At 59.9% G+C, this 13,568-nt stretch overlaps 2 protein-coding genes across 4 annotated transcripts in view; both read right to left on the bottom strand.

Annotated features, from left to right (window-relative positions):
- MIER2 (MIER family member 2) overlaps window positions 1-13,568 on the bottom strand; it is a 993,207-nt gene that overhangs the window by 965,111 nt on the left and 14,528 nt on the right. The gene's annotated exons all lie outside the window — the stretch shown is intronic.
- Window positions 1-13,568, bottom strand: part of ARID3A (AT-rich interaction domain 3A) — a 48,924-nt gene that overhangs the window by 35,140 nt on the left and 216 nt on the right. The window contains exons 1-3 of one of the 3 annotated variants that reach the window (XM_030935033.1): window positions 13,458-13,567; window positions 9,635-10,269; window positions 6,056-6,374 (exon numbers count right to left, since the gene is read on the bottom strand). In XM_030935033.1, the coding sequence (XP_030790893.1) occupies window positions 6,056-6,374; window positions 9,635-10,002 (687 nt within the window). In that variant the 5' untranslated portion in view covers window positions 10,003-10,269; window positions 13,458-13,567. The other 2 variants (XM_030935034.1, XM_030935032.1) reach the window with 2 other exon arrangements.

Genomic DNA, 13,568 nt, shown 5'->3' with positions numbered 1-13,568 from the left:
CAGGTCACATTCCTGGGTGCGCATGGGCAGAGAAAGGCCTGGAGAACGCGCGGCTCATGCCCCAGAGGTCAAGGGGGACTTGGGGTTCACTGTAAACGTTCCATTTTCTGCCTCTCTGCAAAAAGAGCGTCAAGTGTTACTTCTGGAACCAAAAGCGTATCGAGAGGCCGGGTGCGGTGGCTCACGCCTGTCATCCCAGCACTCTGGGAGGCCGAGGCGAGCAGATCACAAAGTCAGGAGTTCGAGACCACCCTGGCCAACATGGTGAAACCCTGTCTCTACTAAAAATACAAAAATTAGCTGGGCATGGTGGTGGGCGCCTGTAATCTCAGTTATGCAGGAGGCTGAGGGAGGAGAATTGCTTGAACCCAGGAGGCAGAGGTTGTGGTGAGCCGAGATTGTGCCACTGCACTCCAGCCTCAGTGACAGAGCAAGACTCCGTCTAAAAATAAATAAATAAATAAATAAATAAATAAATAAATAAATAAACAAACCAGGTGTGGTGGCGCCTGTAGTCCCAGCTACTCGAGAGGCTGAGGCAGGAGAATGGCGTGAACCCAGGAGGCGGAGCCTGCAGTGAGCAGAGATCGCGCCACTGCACTCCAGCCTGGGCCACAGAGAGAGACTCTGTCTCAAAAAAAAAAAAAAAAAGAGATAAAATAATGTATCTATGTGTATTTTCCACAATTAAAAAAACCAAATGAGCTGAAAAGACCAAAAAAAACCAGAACTGGACGCCTGCTTCCTGCTGGGGTCCTGCTTCACCCCCCGAGAGCTGCCTGGCAGGCACCGTGGTGAGGACCCAGTGGTCTCTGGGGCTGGGCCCAGCGAGGTGTGTCTGGCCTTGAGCCCGAGAGGTGCTGGTGGCTGTCGCTGCCCCAGTGCCCACAAACGCCCAGCTGCCAGGCCCAGAGACCTGGATGTGAGGACAGCATTGAGGTCTGCCCTGGCCGAACCACCTTCATTCCAAACAAAACAAAAAAAAACCGAGGGGCAGCTGGGTTTCCTCAAAACCATCCCGCCAGAGGCTCCCCGGGCCATCCACCCACACACTCCTGGGTTCTCTCTGGTGGGTGCATCCCAGGATCAAACTCCAGCTCTGACACTTCCCTCATGAGACTGTGCACAGGTCGTATCATCGTTCCCAGGCCTCAGTTTCTCACCTGCACAACAGGTTCAACAGCAGCTTCTTCCTTGTGGGATCATGTGAGGATCTGGGAAAGGACCTGTCTAAAACACTCAGTGACTTTCTTCATGAGACTGGCTAGTGCTGCCATTCCTACGCCTCTGAGCTCACCTGCACGTTCCATGGGGAGCAAGCTTTACCATGGAAAGCGGAGGCAGAAATCCCAACACTGAATAAAAATCAAAACCACAGTGAGAAACCACGCCACCCCGACAAGGAAGGCCAGGACCAAAATGTCGGCCATAGGCTGGGCGCGGTGGCTCACGTCTGTGATCTCAGCACTCTGGGAGGCTGAGGTGTGAGGATCACCTGAGGTTGGGAGTTCAAGACCATCCTGCCCCACACGGTGAAACCCTGTCTCTACTAAAAACACAAAAATGAGCTGGGCGTGGTGATGGGCATCTGTAATCCCAGCTACTCGGGAACTCCAGCCTGGGTGACAGAGCACGACTCTTGTCTCAAAAAAAAAAAAAAAAAAGTTGACAGTAACAAGTGCTGAGGATGTAGAGGAACTGGAACCCACATCTGTGACTGGTGGGAAGGTAAGGTGGGCAGCTGCTTGCTAAACAGTGCAGCAGTTCCTCTGATGTGTTAATATGAAGACACCAACAGACCCAGCTACACCCCAAAGTAACAAAAACATACGCCCACATAAAAACCTGTCCAGCGCTACAAACCCAAAAGGCAGAAACCAACCAAGTGGCCATCGACAGCTGAACTGGTAGACACAATAGGGCACATCCACACAGCGGAGTATGACTCAGCCATGAAAAGGAAGGAGACTCTAACCCAGGCCATGGTGCTGATGCACCTTGAGGACGTCACGCTCAGTGAGATACGCCAGACACAGAAGGCCATGCGGTGTGTGATCCCATTTCTTTTTTTTTCTTTGTTCTTGTTTTTTTTTTTTTTTGAGAGGGAGTCTCGCTCTGTCACTCACGCTGGAGTGCAACGACACGATCTCGGCTCACTGCAACCTCGGCCTCCTGGGTTCAAGCGATTCTGTCTCAGCCTCCAGAGTAGCTGGGATTACAGGCACTCGCCACCACGCCCGGCTGAGTTTATACTTTGTTTGTATTTATTTTTTGAGACAGGGTCTTGCTCTGTCACCCAGGCTGGAGTCCAGTGTTGCAATCACAGCTCACCGCAGCCTCCGCCTCCCAGACTCAGGTGATCCTCCCACCTCAGGGTCCCACGTAGCTGGGACTGCAGGTGTGCACCCCCACGCCCTGCTAATTTTTTTTTTCTTTTTTTTGTAAAAACAGGGTTTCGTCACCTTGCCCAGGCTAGTCTCGAACTCCTGGGCTCAGGCGATCCGCCCGGCTTGGCCTCCCACAGTGCAGGGATTACAGGTGTGAGCCACTGTGCGGGGCCCGAACTCTACACTTAAAACAGTGAACTGTATGGCATGTGAACCATAGCCCAATAAAGCTGTTTTTTGGCCCGGCGCGGTGGCTCAAGCCTGTAATCCCAGCACTTTGGGAGGCCGAGACGGGTGGATCACGAGGTCAGGAGATTGAGACCATCCTGGCTAATACATTGAAACCCCGTCTCTACTAAAAAAAATACAAAAAACTAGCCAGGCGAGGTGGTGCGCGCCTGTAGTCCCAGCTACTCGGGAGGCTGAGGCAGGAGAATGGCGTAAACCCGGGAGGCGGAGCTTGCAGTGAGCCAAGATCATGTCACTGCACTCTAGCCTGGGTGACAGAGTGAGACTCCATCTCAAATAAATAAATTAAAAAATAAATAAATAAATAAAATCCCACCATGGTGGGGTGCGGTGGCTCACGCCTGTAATCCCAGCACTTTGGGAGGCCAAGGCGGGCAAATTGCCTGAGCCCAGGAGTTCTAGACCAGCCTGGGCAGCATAGTGAGACCCCATCTCTACAAAAGTTAGCTGAGTGTGGTGGCACCCGTCTGTGCTCGCAGCTACTCAGGAGGCTGAGGCAGGAGGATCGCTTGACCCTGGGAGATTGAGGCTGCAGGGAGTTAGGACGGCACCACTACACTCCAGCCTACGTAGCAGAGTAAGACCCTGTCTCAAAAATTATAATCATAATCCGACAAAATCCTACCGTGGCCACTTTCTAGAACCCAGGCCTGCTGTGTGGGTGACGGGAGGCCACCAGGAGGCTACGTCAGGCATCAAGAGGCTGAGATCCTAATCACTGCCTGACACGTGCTGGCCTCCAAAACTGCACGTCCCCAGGCCCCAGGCAGTGAGGTTCCAGGTGTCCAGGGAAAGAACTCGTGGCCCTGAGCCTGCTGCGCCCGGCCCCCCCTGCAGCCTGGCCACCCACCAGACCTGCAGCCGACAGCAGAATTTCACAGCTGTCGAGGATTTGCAGGCGGAAGTTAGCCCCGAGGCCTGCCAGGACCTGGGAGGAAGAGGCAGAGACAGTGCCAAGCGGCCGGCCGGCGGGCCAGGGCTGCCACGTGCCAGGAAGGGGGTGGGGCAGGCGCCAGAGTCAACAGGGGCCCCAGCGGAGGTGCAGGGGTAACACTGACTGGGCTGGTTGGGCCCAGGCCACTGTTGACACTGGGAATGCAGGTGCCTGGCCAGCTGGGCGGGTGGCAGCATCAGCAGCTGGACCTGCCACGAACGGTCCAGAGTAAGATCCCAGGCCCGGCCAGGCGCAGTGGCTCAGGCCTGCAATCCCAGCACTTTGGGAGGCTGAGTTAGGCAGATCACTTGAGCCCAGGAGTTTGAGACCAACCGGGGCAACACAGCGAGAGCCCTTCTCTGGGGAAAAAAAAAAAAATCACAGGACTGCAGGGCGGGGGCCTCCCCCAAGCCCCACTGCCCACAACCCTCCCTCGGCCCCCATCTTCTCAGAGTCCCAATCCCGTCTCCTGCAAGACCCGGAGGCAGCACCCAGCCCCTACACACAAGACCCAGCCCGGAGGCGGCACCAGGTCCCTACACACAAGACCCAGCCCGGAGGCGGCACCAGGTCCCTACACACAAGACCCAGCCCGGAGGCGGCACCAGGTCCCTACACACAAACCGAGCTTTAGTCTACCTCTAAGGGCCTCTGTGCAGTCCGTTCCCGGTACACCCAGGGGGCAGGTGCAGGGGGGCCAGGGGGCCAGGCACGAGGCAGGAGCTCCATGAATACCTGAGGCTGCTGGTGACACAGTGACTGCCTCCCTGCTCTGGCCTCAGTTTCCCCATCTTGGCTTCCCGCTGCAGGAAAACCCTGCATGGTACCTTCGACCCTGACCCGGGGCATCGCCCAGACAAGCTGGACAGTGGCTTCTGCCTCCCGCCTTTGTTCTGGCCACGCTGCAGGCTGTGGGGTCAGGGCGCCTGGCCCCTCGTCCCTGCCTGATCTGGGCTGGTCACCCCAAAACTCCCCCGTCGGCTTTGGGCCTTGGAGGCCGCGGCTGTCTGGGCGGTGCACGTGTCCAGGGTCAGGTCCACCTCTGACCCCCGAAGGACCGACTGAATGGGGGGCCTTGACCCTCCCTCTGGGCTTGGCTATAACCTTGCGGGGATGGAGGTCTCTATCCAGCTCCTGCCGCCCCCCAGCCCAGGGCTTGCTGCGGGCTGAGTCCCGGGTAGACAGCGATATTGGGTGAATAAACAAATGAAATTAAAGAGAATCCACTCTCAATACGCTCATCTGTACCATCTTAAACCCAGAAAAGATCACAAGACCCCTTGTCCCAACGCTGAGCCTCTGTTTTCTCACTGGCAAAATGGGACTTGCGGCGGCGTGGCCCATGGAGTATCCCCTTCTGCAGGAGAGGGAAACTGAGTCCCGGAGCAGGGTGGAATCGGCCCTCCCCGAGTCCCCGCCGCAGCCCAGGCCATTCTCCCACACCGTGTCCAGCTTTCAGCTCTTTACTCTTTGTGAGTTTCCAGGCAGTTCAAACTTAAGTCTCCTGAGGGTTGCTGGGGTTAGAGACGCCCCTTAAGCTACCAGGCACCCCTGGAGTCAGGAGCCCCGGGAGGCCCCACTGGGTGTCTGTGCCTTGGCCCCTCCTAGGAGGCTCCTCGGAGCGGATTCCGGAAGCCCAGGGAGCCCAGGGTTGAAGGGGCCGCCCCAAGGCAGGCATGTCCCAGCGTGTCCATCACCCACCTCCCTGCGGGAGCCCAGACCAGTCTCCAGCCCCAGGCGAGGAGGTGGTTCCCCGCAGCCGCACCCAGAGGTCAGGGCAGAGCCCAGCTGGCCGAGGGCTGGAATGTGAGCCTGGCCACCATCTGGTTTCCATCTGCCCGGCCCAGCACGGTCCAACTTCAAAGCATCCCCCGCCCGGCCACTTCCTCTGGCCTGGCCGCCTGCAGGGAAAGGCTGGAGCGGCCCCTACTTCCTCCTTCAGCTTGGGGTCCCTGAGACCCCCCCTGCCGGCCCTGGCCTTAACCATCCACTCGGAGCCTCACAGACCCTTTCTCCTGCATCTCCTGCAGTCACACCTGAGTCACCCCCAGGTCCCCTCGGCTGCCGGCTGCAGCCTGCAACCCCCCCATGGCTCTCCACAGATGCCAGGGGACGGAGGAGGCCTTGTCACCCCGTCACCAAGGCCCCGGCCTCTCTGCCCGCATCGCCCGCATGCCTGGTTCCTCCAGCCCACGCCCAGCTCGGGCTGGCGCCAGCCTCTCCCTCTCAGACCCGCCTCCCCTCTCTGCCCCATCACCTCCGATACAGGGGCCGTGAAGCCCCCCAGGTTTCTCCTGCCTGGCGGGCACGCCTCACAAATCCCACGTCAGAGCAATGAACAGCCGGCTGGTCGAGCCCACAGCCAGGAGGGAAGCACAGGAAGCTACCGCAGGAGTCCCCAGCTCTCAACTCGACGCCCGGCTCAGCACACGCCCCGCGCAACGAGGGCCTTCGAAGGGCTACCACACGGGACACGTCCACTCACCTGCTTAAACTGCTCCTCATACGTCCAGTCCCCGTGGTCAGGCGGCTGCAGCTGCGGAGCTACATGGGCCCCTCCGGTCTGGGCAGGGCCAGGCCCCGGCCGCTCCTGGCCCCCCAGCGCCCTGGGAACGCCATCGCCTCGGAAGGCCTGGGCTGGCTGGGCCTTTCGGGGGAACAGCGCTGTGGTGCCCAAGTTGGCAGGGCCTGGGGGCCCCAGCCCCTCCTCGTCCTCCTCCTCCTCCTCGTCCTCGTAATCCTCCTCCTCATCCTCATCCTCCCCGAGGTCTTCCTCCATCTCCTCCTCCTCCCATTTGGGCTTCCTGGGGTGAGCAGAGAGGGCAGGAGTCAGGGGAGAAGGTGCTGGCTCGTACCAACCTAGGGAGAGACCCACGCCCCACCCAGCCTCAGTTTCCCTCTCTGGAAATAGGAAGAGCCGGCCGCCGCCAGCTCAGGCTGCAGAGCACGCCCATGAACACAGCCTGCATGAGGCAGCCGTGACATCCACTTTGTTCCCAATCAGCCCAGAACAGCACAAGCCGTCCCTACAGCGTGAATTCTGGGGCCTTGAAAAGCATCACGCGGGGCTGGGCGTGGTGGCTCAAGCCTGTAATCCCAGCACTTTGGGAGGCCGAGACGGGCGGATCACGAGGTCAGGAGATCGAGACCATCCTGGCTAACCCGGTGAAACCCCGTCTCTACTAAAAAAAAATATAAAAAACTAGCTGGGCGAGGTGGCGGGCGCCTGTAGTCCCAGCTACTCGGGAGGCTGAGGCAGGAGAATGGCGTCAACCCGGGAGGCAGAGCTTGCAGTGAGCTGAGATCCGGCCACTGCACTCCAGCCTGGGCGACAGAGCAAGACTCCGTCTCAAAAAAAAAAAAAAAAAAAAAAAAAAAAGCATCACGCGGGCAGGTATGGTGGCGCATGCCTATAATCCCTGCAGCACTCTGGGAGGCCAAGGCGGGAGGATTCCTTGAGCCCAGGAAGTGGAGGCTGCAGCGACCTATGACGGCACCACTGCACTCCAGCCTGCGCCACAGAGCAAGACTCCGTCTCTTGAAAAAAAAAAAAAAAAATGAGAATCATCGTGGCAGGTTGGTTCCTGCACCATGCATGCTGTCTCAGCTCCACCTCCCAGTCCCTCCACAGGGAGATTTCTCCCACCGCTATCTGACATCCACCCCACCCTGGCCACTGCCCCTCCACGGCACCCTCCTAGATTTTCTTGCAGCCCTTTGTACAACCTGACATCACCTGCTTCTTTGCTAGGTTTTGTTTGTTTGGTTTTTTTTTTTTGAGACGGAGTCGCGCTCTGTCGCCCAGGCTGGAGTGCAGTGGCCGGATCTCAGCTCACTGCAAGCTCCGCCTCCCGGGTTCCCGCCATTCTCCTGCCTCAGCCTCCCGAGTAGCTGGGACTACAGGCGCCGCCACCTCGCCCGGCTAGTTTTTTGTATTTTTTTAGTAGAGACGGGGTTTCACCATGTTAGCCGGGATGGTCTCGATCTCCTGACCTCGTGATCTGCCCGTCTCGGCCTCCCAAAGCGCTGGGATTACAGGCTTGAGCCACCGCGCCCGGCCGGTTTTTTTTTTTTTTTTGAGACGGAGTCTCGCTCTGTTACCCAGACTGGAGTGCAATGGTGCGATCTCTGCTCACTGCAACCTCTGCCTCCCAGGTTCAAGCGATTCTCCTGCCTCAGCCTCCTGAGTAGCCACCGTGCCCAGCCAGTTTTGTTGGTGTTTTGAGACATGGTCTTCTCTGTTGCCCAGGCTGGAGTACAGTGGTGTGATCACAGCTTACTGCAGTCTTGACCTCCCGAGCTCAAACAATCCTCCCGCCTCGGCCTCTCAAGTAGCTGGGACCACAGATGCATGCCACCACACCCGACTAATTTTTGTACTTTTTGTAGAAATGGGGTCTCACTATGTTGCCCAGGTTGGTCTTGAACTTCTGGGCTCAAGCGATCCTCCCACCCCGGCTTCCCAAAGTGCTGGGATTACAGGCATGGGCCACCGCGCCCGGCATCTTTACTTGTTCAGGTCCTCCCAGGAAGATGCGGGTTCCTGGAGGCTAGGGTCCCACAGCAAGTGAGCCCTCAACCAGCCCTGGGGGGACCCACACGCTATGCAGGTCCGGCCGGCTGCAGATTTTATCTGCCCCTCACGCTGAATCTGCCATCGTCATCGGTGGCTACGTTGCTTTAAGTTAACTAAGATGAAATAAAGACAGCCAGGCGCGGTGGCTCACGCCTGTAATCCCAGCACTTTGGGAGGCCCAGGCGGGCGGACCATGAGGTCAGGAGATTGAGACCATCCTGGCTAACACGGTGAAACCCCGTCTCTACTAAAAATACAAAAAAAATTAGCCAGGCGTGGTGGTGTGCGCCTGTGATCCCAGCTACTTGGGAGACTGAGGCACGAGAATGGCATGAACCCCGCAGGCGGAGCTTGCAGTGAGCTGAGATGGCGCCACTGCACTCCAGCCTGGGCGGCAGAGCGAGACTCCGTCTCAAAAAAAAGATGAAACAAAGTTAAAAACCCAGACCTCAGTTGCCCTGACATTTCCAGTGTTTAGCGGCCACTCCTGTGCTAGAGATTAGAAATGGAGAACATTTTTATCATCATCCTGAAAGGCTGACTGCCCGGCACATAGTACAGGGTTGATAAACACTTGCTCAGGGGAACAGGGTCCACAGGACACTCACTTACTCCCTTTATTAAAAAACACAGAAGTTGGAGACCAGACTGGCCAACATGGCAAAACCCCGTCTCTACTAAAAATACAAAAATTGGCCGGGTATGGTGGTGTGCGCCTGTGATCCCAGCTACTTGGGAGGCTGAGGCAGGAGAATCACTTGAACCCAGGAGGCAGAGGTTGCAGTGAGCAGAGATCACGCCGTTGCATTCCAGCCTGGGCGAAAAGAGCAAGACTCTCTCTAAAAAAAAAAAAAAAAAAAAAAAAACCACCACATTCTCAGCTCACTGCAATCTTCGCCTCCTGGGTTCAAGTGATTCTCCTGCCTCAGCCTCCTGAGTAGCTGGGATTACAGGCGCCTGCCACCACGCCCAGCTACTTTTTGTATTTTTAGTAGAGATGAGGTTTCGCCATGTTGACCGGGCTGGTCTTCAGCTCCTGACCTCAGGTGATCCACCCGCCTCAGCCTCCCAAAATGTTGGGATTACGGGTGTGAGTCACAGCACCCAGCTAAAAAAACCTTTTTTTTTGGAGACAGGGTCTGTCTCTGTCGCCCAGGCTGGAGTGCACTGGAGCAATCACAACTCACTGCAGCCTCAACCTCCTGTTCTCAAGGGATCCTCCTGCCTCAACCTCCCCAGTAGCTGGGACCACAGGTGCACCACCATGCCTGGGTAATTTTTTGCAGAGATGGGGTCTCGCTATGTTGCCCAGGCTGGTCTCCAAGCCCTGGGCCCAAGTGATCCTCCCACCTCAGCCTCTCAAACTGCTGGAATTACAGGCATGACACCCCAGTGGCAGGACCCTTACTCCCATTCTGCAGATGAGCAGAGTGACGGCTCAGAGCCAGTAACAGCCCTCAGAAGGCCCTGCCCCAGACCCCAACTCACATGTCCTCATCGGAGGCCACGTCTTCAAAGTGCTCCTCTCCCGGCCCTTCTCTGCCTCGGCCAGGCGAGCCGGGTGTCCCCTCCCGGCCCGCGTCCTCCTCCTCCGAGCCTGGGGGCCCATCCTCAGAGCCACCGGGGCTGGCCGGGTGTCCCAGGCCCGCAGCTGCAGCCCGCATGGCGGCCAGCGCAGCCATCTGAGCCCGCTGCATCCGAGCACTCTCGGGCTCTCTGTCCTCGTCGGCAGCAGCCCGGGCCCGGCCGGGGGGTGCAGTGGAGGGATCAGGGGGCAGCTGCTGCCGGGCCTCCAGCTCCTGGCGCGCCCGCTGCTGCCTCTGCAAGAGCGTCTCCATCACGGCCTGTAGCTTCATGGCCCTGCGGCCTGGGCCACCACCACCACCACCACCACCACCACCACGGGCGCTAGGGGTGGGCGGCGGGGGCGGCCCCTGCGGGGAGGGGGCCCGGCCGCACTGCAGCGTGGGGGCCGCGGGGGAGCCGGGGCAGTGCAGGGTGGCAGGGGGCGGGGGCGGGGGCCGCCGGGCTCAGGCTGAAGGCTGACAGGGCATGCCTCTTCCTCACGCTGGGCTCCAGGGGACAGAGGCTGGCATCCGGCTCATTCACGCATCTGCAGAAACCTGAGGGGGGAGAAAAGGGATGGTCAGAGCAGATCTGAGCTCCGCAGGCCCCCTCCTTCCCCATGAAGGCCCTGGGGATCAGCTCTCATGTCCATCTCATGCAGGATGCAGACCTGGAGGCCTTCCTGGAGGCAGAGGCGCAGGCTCTTCGCATACACCCTACTGAGGGCCTGGGTAGCAAGGTCGCTCAGCTCTGGGCCACAGAGAAACACACTGTGGCCAGACTGTCTGCCCCAGGAGATCTTGGATTATTGCTTCACAAGCAGGGTGGGGGAATGGGCGTTCCTGGCCTGTGATTGGCCAGTAGGCTCCGGGCCCAGTCAGGTGGATTCTAAGTTCCAGCTGCTGCCTGAATCCCTGTTGGAGTGGCCCAGCCCGGACTCCAGGTATCCAGGTATCCTCCCATCTCAGGCCAACAGAGATGGTGGCTGGCCGAGATTGACTGCTTACTGTATACGGGCCCTCGGCTAACTCAACAGCTAACTCAACAGCAACATCCAAGCCCCAACCTCTCTGGGCCTCAGTTTCCCCACCTGCAAAACGGCGTGGATAACAGTACTCCCCCCATGGCACTCAAGGAGGGATGAATCGAGTTCAGGAGGTTAAGATGGGCACCAACAGGTGTCAGGGAAGGGGGCACCAGGGTGGTCCCATTTCACAGTTGAGGACAACTGAGGCTCAGGGACCCTTCGCTTGGACACATGGGGCTGGGGTTTGAACCCAGGTCTGGGTGACCACAGAGCCTCCCACGTAGACCTCACAGTCTCCGCAGGGCAACAGGAGTCTGGAGTTGCCCAGTCCTCTGGGACTCCAAGTGGGCTGGATGTCTAGGACGGTAACACACTCCAGCCTAAAGTCCCTTCCACCCAGGGCCAGTCCTAATGGCCTGGGTGAGGAAGAGACTTCCCAGGGGCTGGGTCCCACCCCAGCCACCCCCCAGCCCAGGCCACACCTCCACCCGCCCAGGCCGCCAATAAAACAGGCCGGGCAGAACCCAACAGGCCTGGAGTGACACCCCAGAGGGAAGGCACATCCTGGGGACAGCGGAGGGGGCAAAGCTCCACCCTCCGGAGAGGCAGCTGGGCCCAGGAGGCCACCCCCAACCCTTACCCTGGCAAAGGAGCCCCCAAGACTCATAAACAGCTCCGGGGCAGACAAGGTCTGGAAAGGCGAGGAGGCAGGGGCTCCTGGGACTCAGATGCCTCCTGTGACCTGACCCCACCCAGGTCAGTGTGACACAGCAGACCCCCTCAAGCCTCCCCAGTCACGGGAGGGGAGAGCCGTGCAGCCCCCTCTGCTACAGACACCCTTTACCCAGACCCCTGAGTCTTTCGGCCCCATGGGTGAAACGCAGTGGGGGGCAGGTGGGTGGCCCCTGGGAGAAAGCATGGAGGGCACGTTCCAAAATAGCCTCTGTTCCATCTGTTGTGGGGACAGAGGTCCCAGGTCACAAAGACCTCAGGGCCATAGTGCTGGGGAGTGACCAGGAGAGCTTGGTGGTCCAGAGGCCACCAGGGTGGCACCCAGCCCCCCACCCTCTGGCCTGTGGTCACCCCCCACCCACCCAACCCAAGAAAGTGCTGAGGGGGCATTTCTGACTCAGGGTCTGGTCGGGTCTGTCGCCCTTCCCCCACCTGTGACAACTTCAAGACAAGCCCCCCCCACGGAAGAGCTCTAAGCAAAGCCCCCCCTCTTTGGGGGCACAGAAGGAAGAGGCCAAAGGAAGCCACTCCCCCCACCAGCCCGCTCCGAGCCCTGCTGGGTTTAATGACCCTTCCGGGTCGCCCGATGGGGGAGGGGAGCAGGACAGACCTCCACGTTGGGGCCGGTGGAGGGGGCAGGTGGGGATCCCAGATCCCCCCTAGGCCAGGGCTGGGTGCCCCCCCCATCGCCGCCATTAACCCTAAACTGGCAACGCCCACCCCCTTCAGACCCCTCCCCCCAAGAGCCCTTTGTCCTCGACCCCCACCCCCATTTTATGACAGCCCCAAGGGAGAGGCTGGGACAGGGCACTGGGTGGTCGTTGGACCTGGCAGGGGTGGGGGGCGGAGGGATCTTGAGCCACACCCTCCTCCCCCCGGGCCTCCAGAGAGAGGTCACCCGCTCGGCCCGGGCCTTGCAAAACATGGTTATTTAAAGAGTTGTGCAAGGCCCTGGGCCCGCGGGTGGCGAAAGGGGCCCCTCACTCCACGAAGGGAAGAGGAGGGGGAGGGGCGGGGCAGAAAGCTGGGGAGGGGGCTAAGAAACTCCTGGGGTGGGGGGGCCTGGAGGAAGTGAGAAAAAAACTCATGAAGGAGAAGAAACAAGAATACAGAAACCCTGGTCCGGATTTCAAAGGCTTCTTGGAAAGCGGCCGATTTGCATGGGGGGGGGAACCCCTTCAGCCCGAGCACCTAAAAACGGAAGATAATTGAACCCGCCGCCTGGGGTCGGCGCCGAACGTTGGAGTTGACAAACGCGCGCTCCCAGCGCTTCCTGCGCCGGCTTTTGTGTCTGGGGGGCCCTGAAACGGGTCGGGGGGCTCTTCCTGGGTATCCCCGCCGGGGAACCGGGCGCCCGGGCCCAACCCACCCCGGCGCGCGGGGGCCTCGGTGTCTCCCCCGGGGGCCCCTCTCTGCGCTAGGGCGGACACTTTATAAATAAACCAGCCCGGCTGGGGAGGCTCGCCGGGAACTACCCTCCCTCCTCTCTGGGCTGCCGAATAAACCCCTGATTTCGGGGAGAAAAAGTAAAAATGAAATAAAATATCTGGGTGCAGCCCCCCGCGCGCGCGCAAAGACCATTTCCTTCCGCTGGGGAAGGGGGGGCGCGCACTCGCGACCCCCGATCGCCCCTGAGCGATTGATCCAATGGGGAGTGAAGTCTCCAAGCGGGGCGCAGAGAAAACTCCCCGAACCCCGAACCGCCAGGGCCGCCTTCCCAGCCCGGGACCCCCACCAACATCTCCGCCCAACTTTGGGGACCCCCTTCTTTGGCTTCCAGGACGCACTGCGCCCACCCCGGCACCAGAACCCGCGCTGGGAACGGCCAGCGCGGCCCCCAGCCTTACCGCGCAGGGCGGCTCGTGGGGGGGCGCGCGCCCCGCGCCTGGGGTCGGCCTGCCCGGGCCCGCCTGGCCTCCAAGCCGCCGGTGAGCGCCCCTGGCTCCCGGCCCCCGACCCACGGGGCTGTGCCGCGCGCCGACTCACCGAGCCGCCAGCCGCGTCCGCGTCTACACCCCTCCGCCCGATTGGTAAGAGGCGCCCCGCGCGCGGCCGGCCCCCGCCCCGCCCCTCCCCCACCCCCAGACAAATCACCAG

Source organism: Rhinopithecus roxellana, chromosome 8, assembly GCF_007565055.1.
Source record: "Rhinopithecus roxellana isolate Shanxi Qingling chromosome 8, ASM756505v1, whole genome shotgun sequence".
NCBI lineage: Eukaryota > Metazoa > Chordata > Mammalia > Primates > Cercopithecidae > Rhinopithecus > Rhinopithecus roxellana.
Note: the sequence above shows the minus strand (reverse complement) of the source record. Positions and strands in the feature narration are given on the sequence as shown.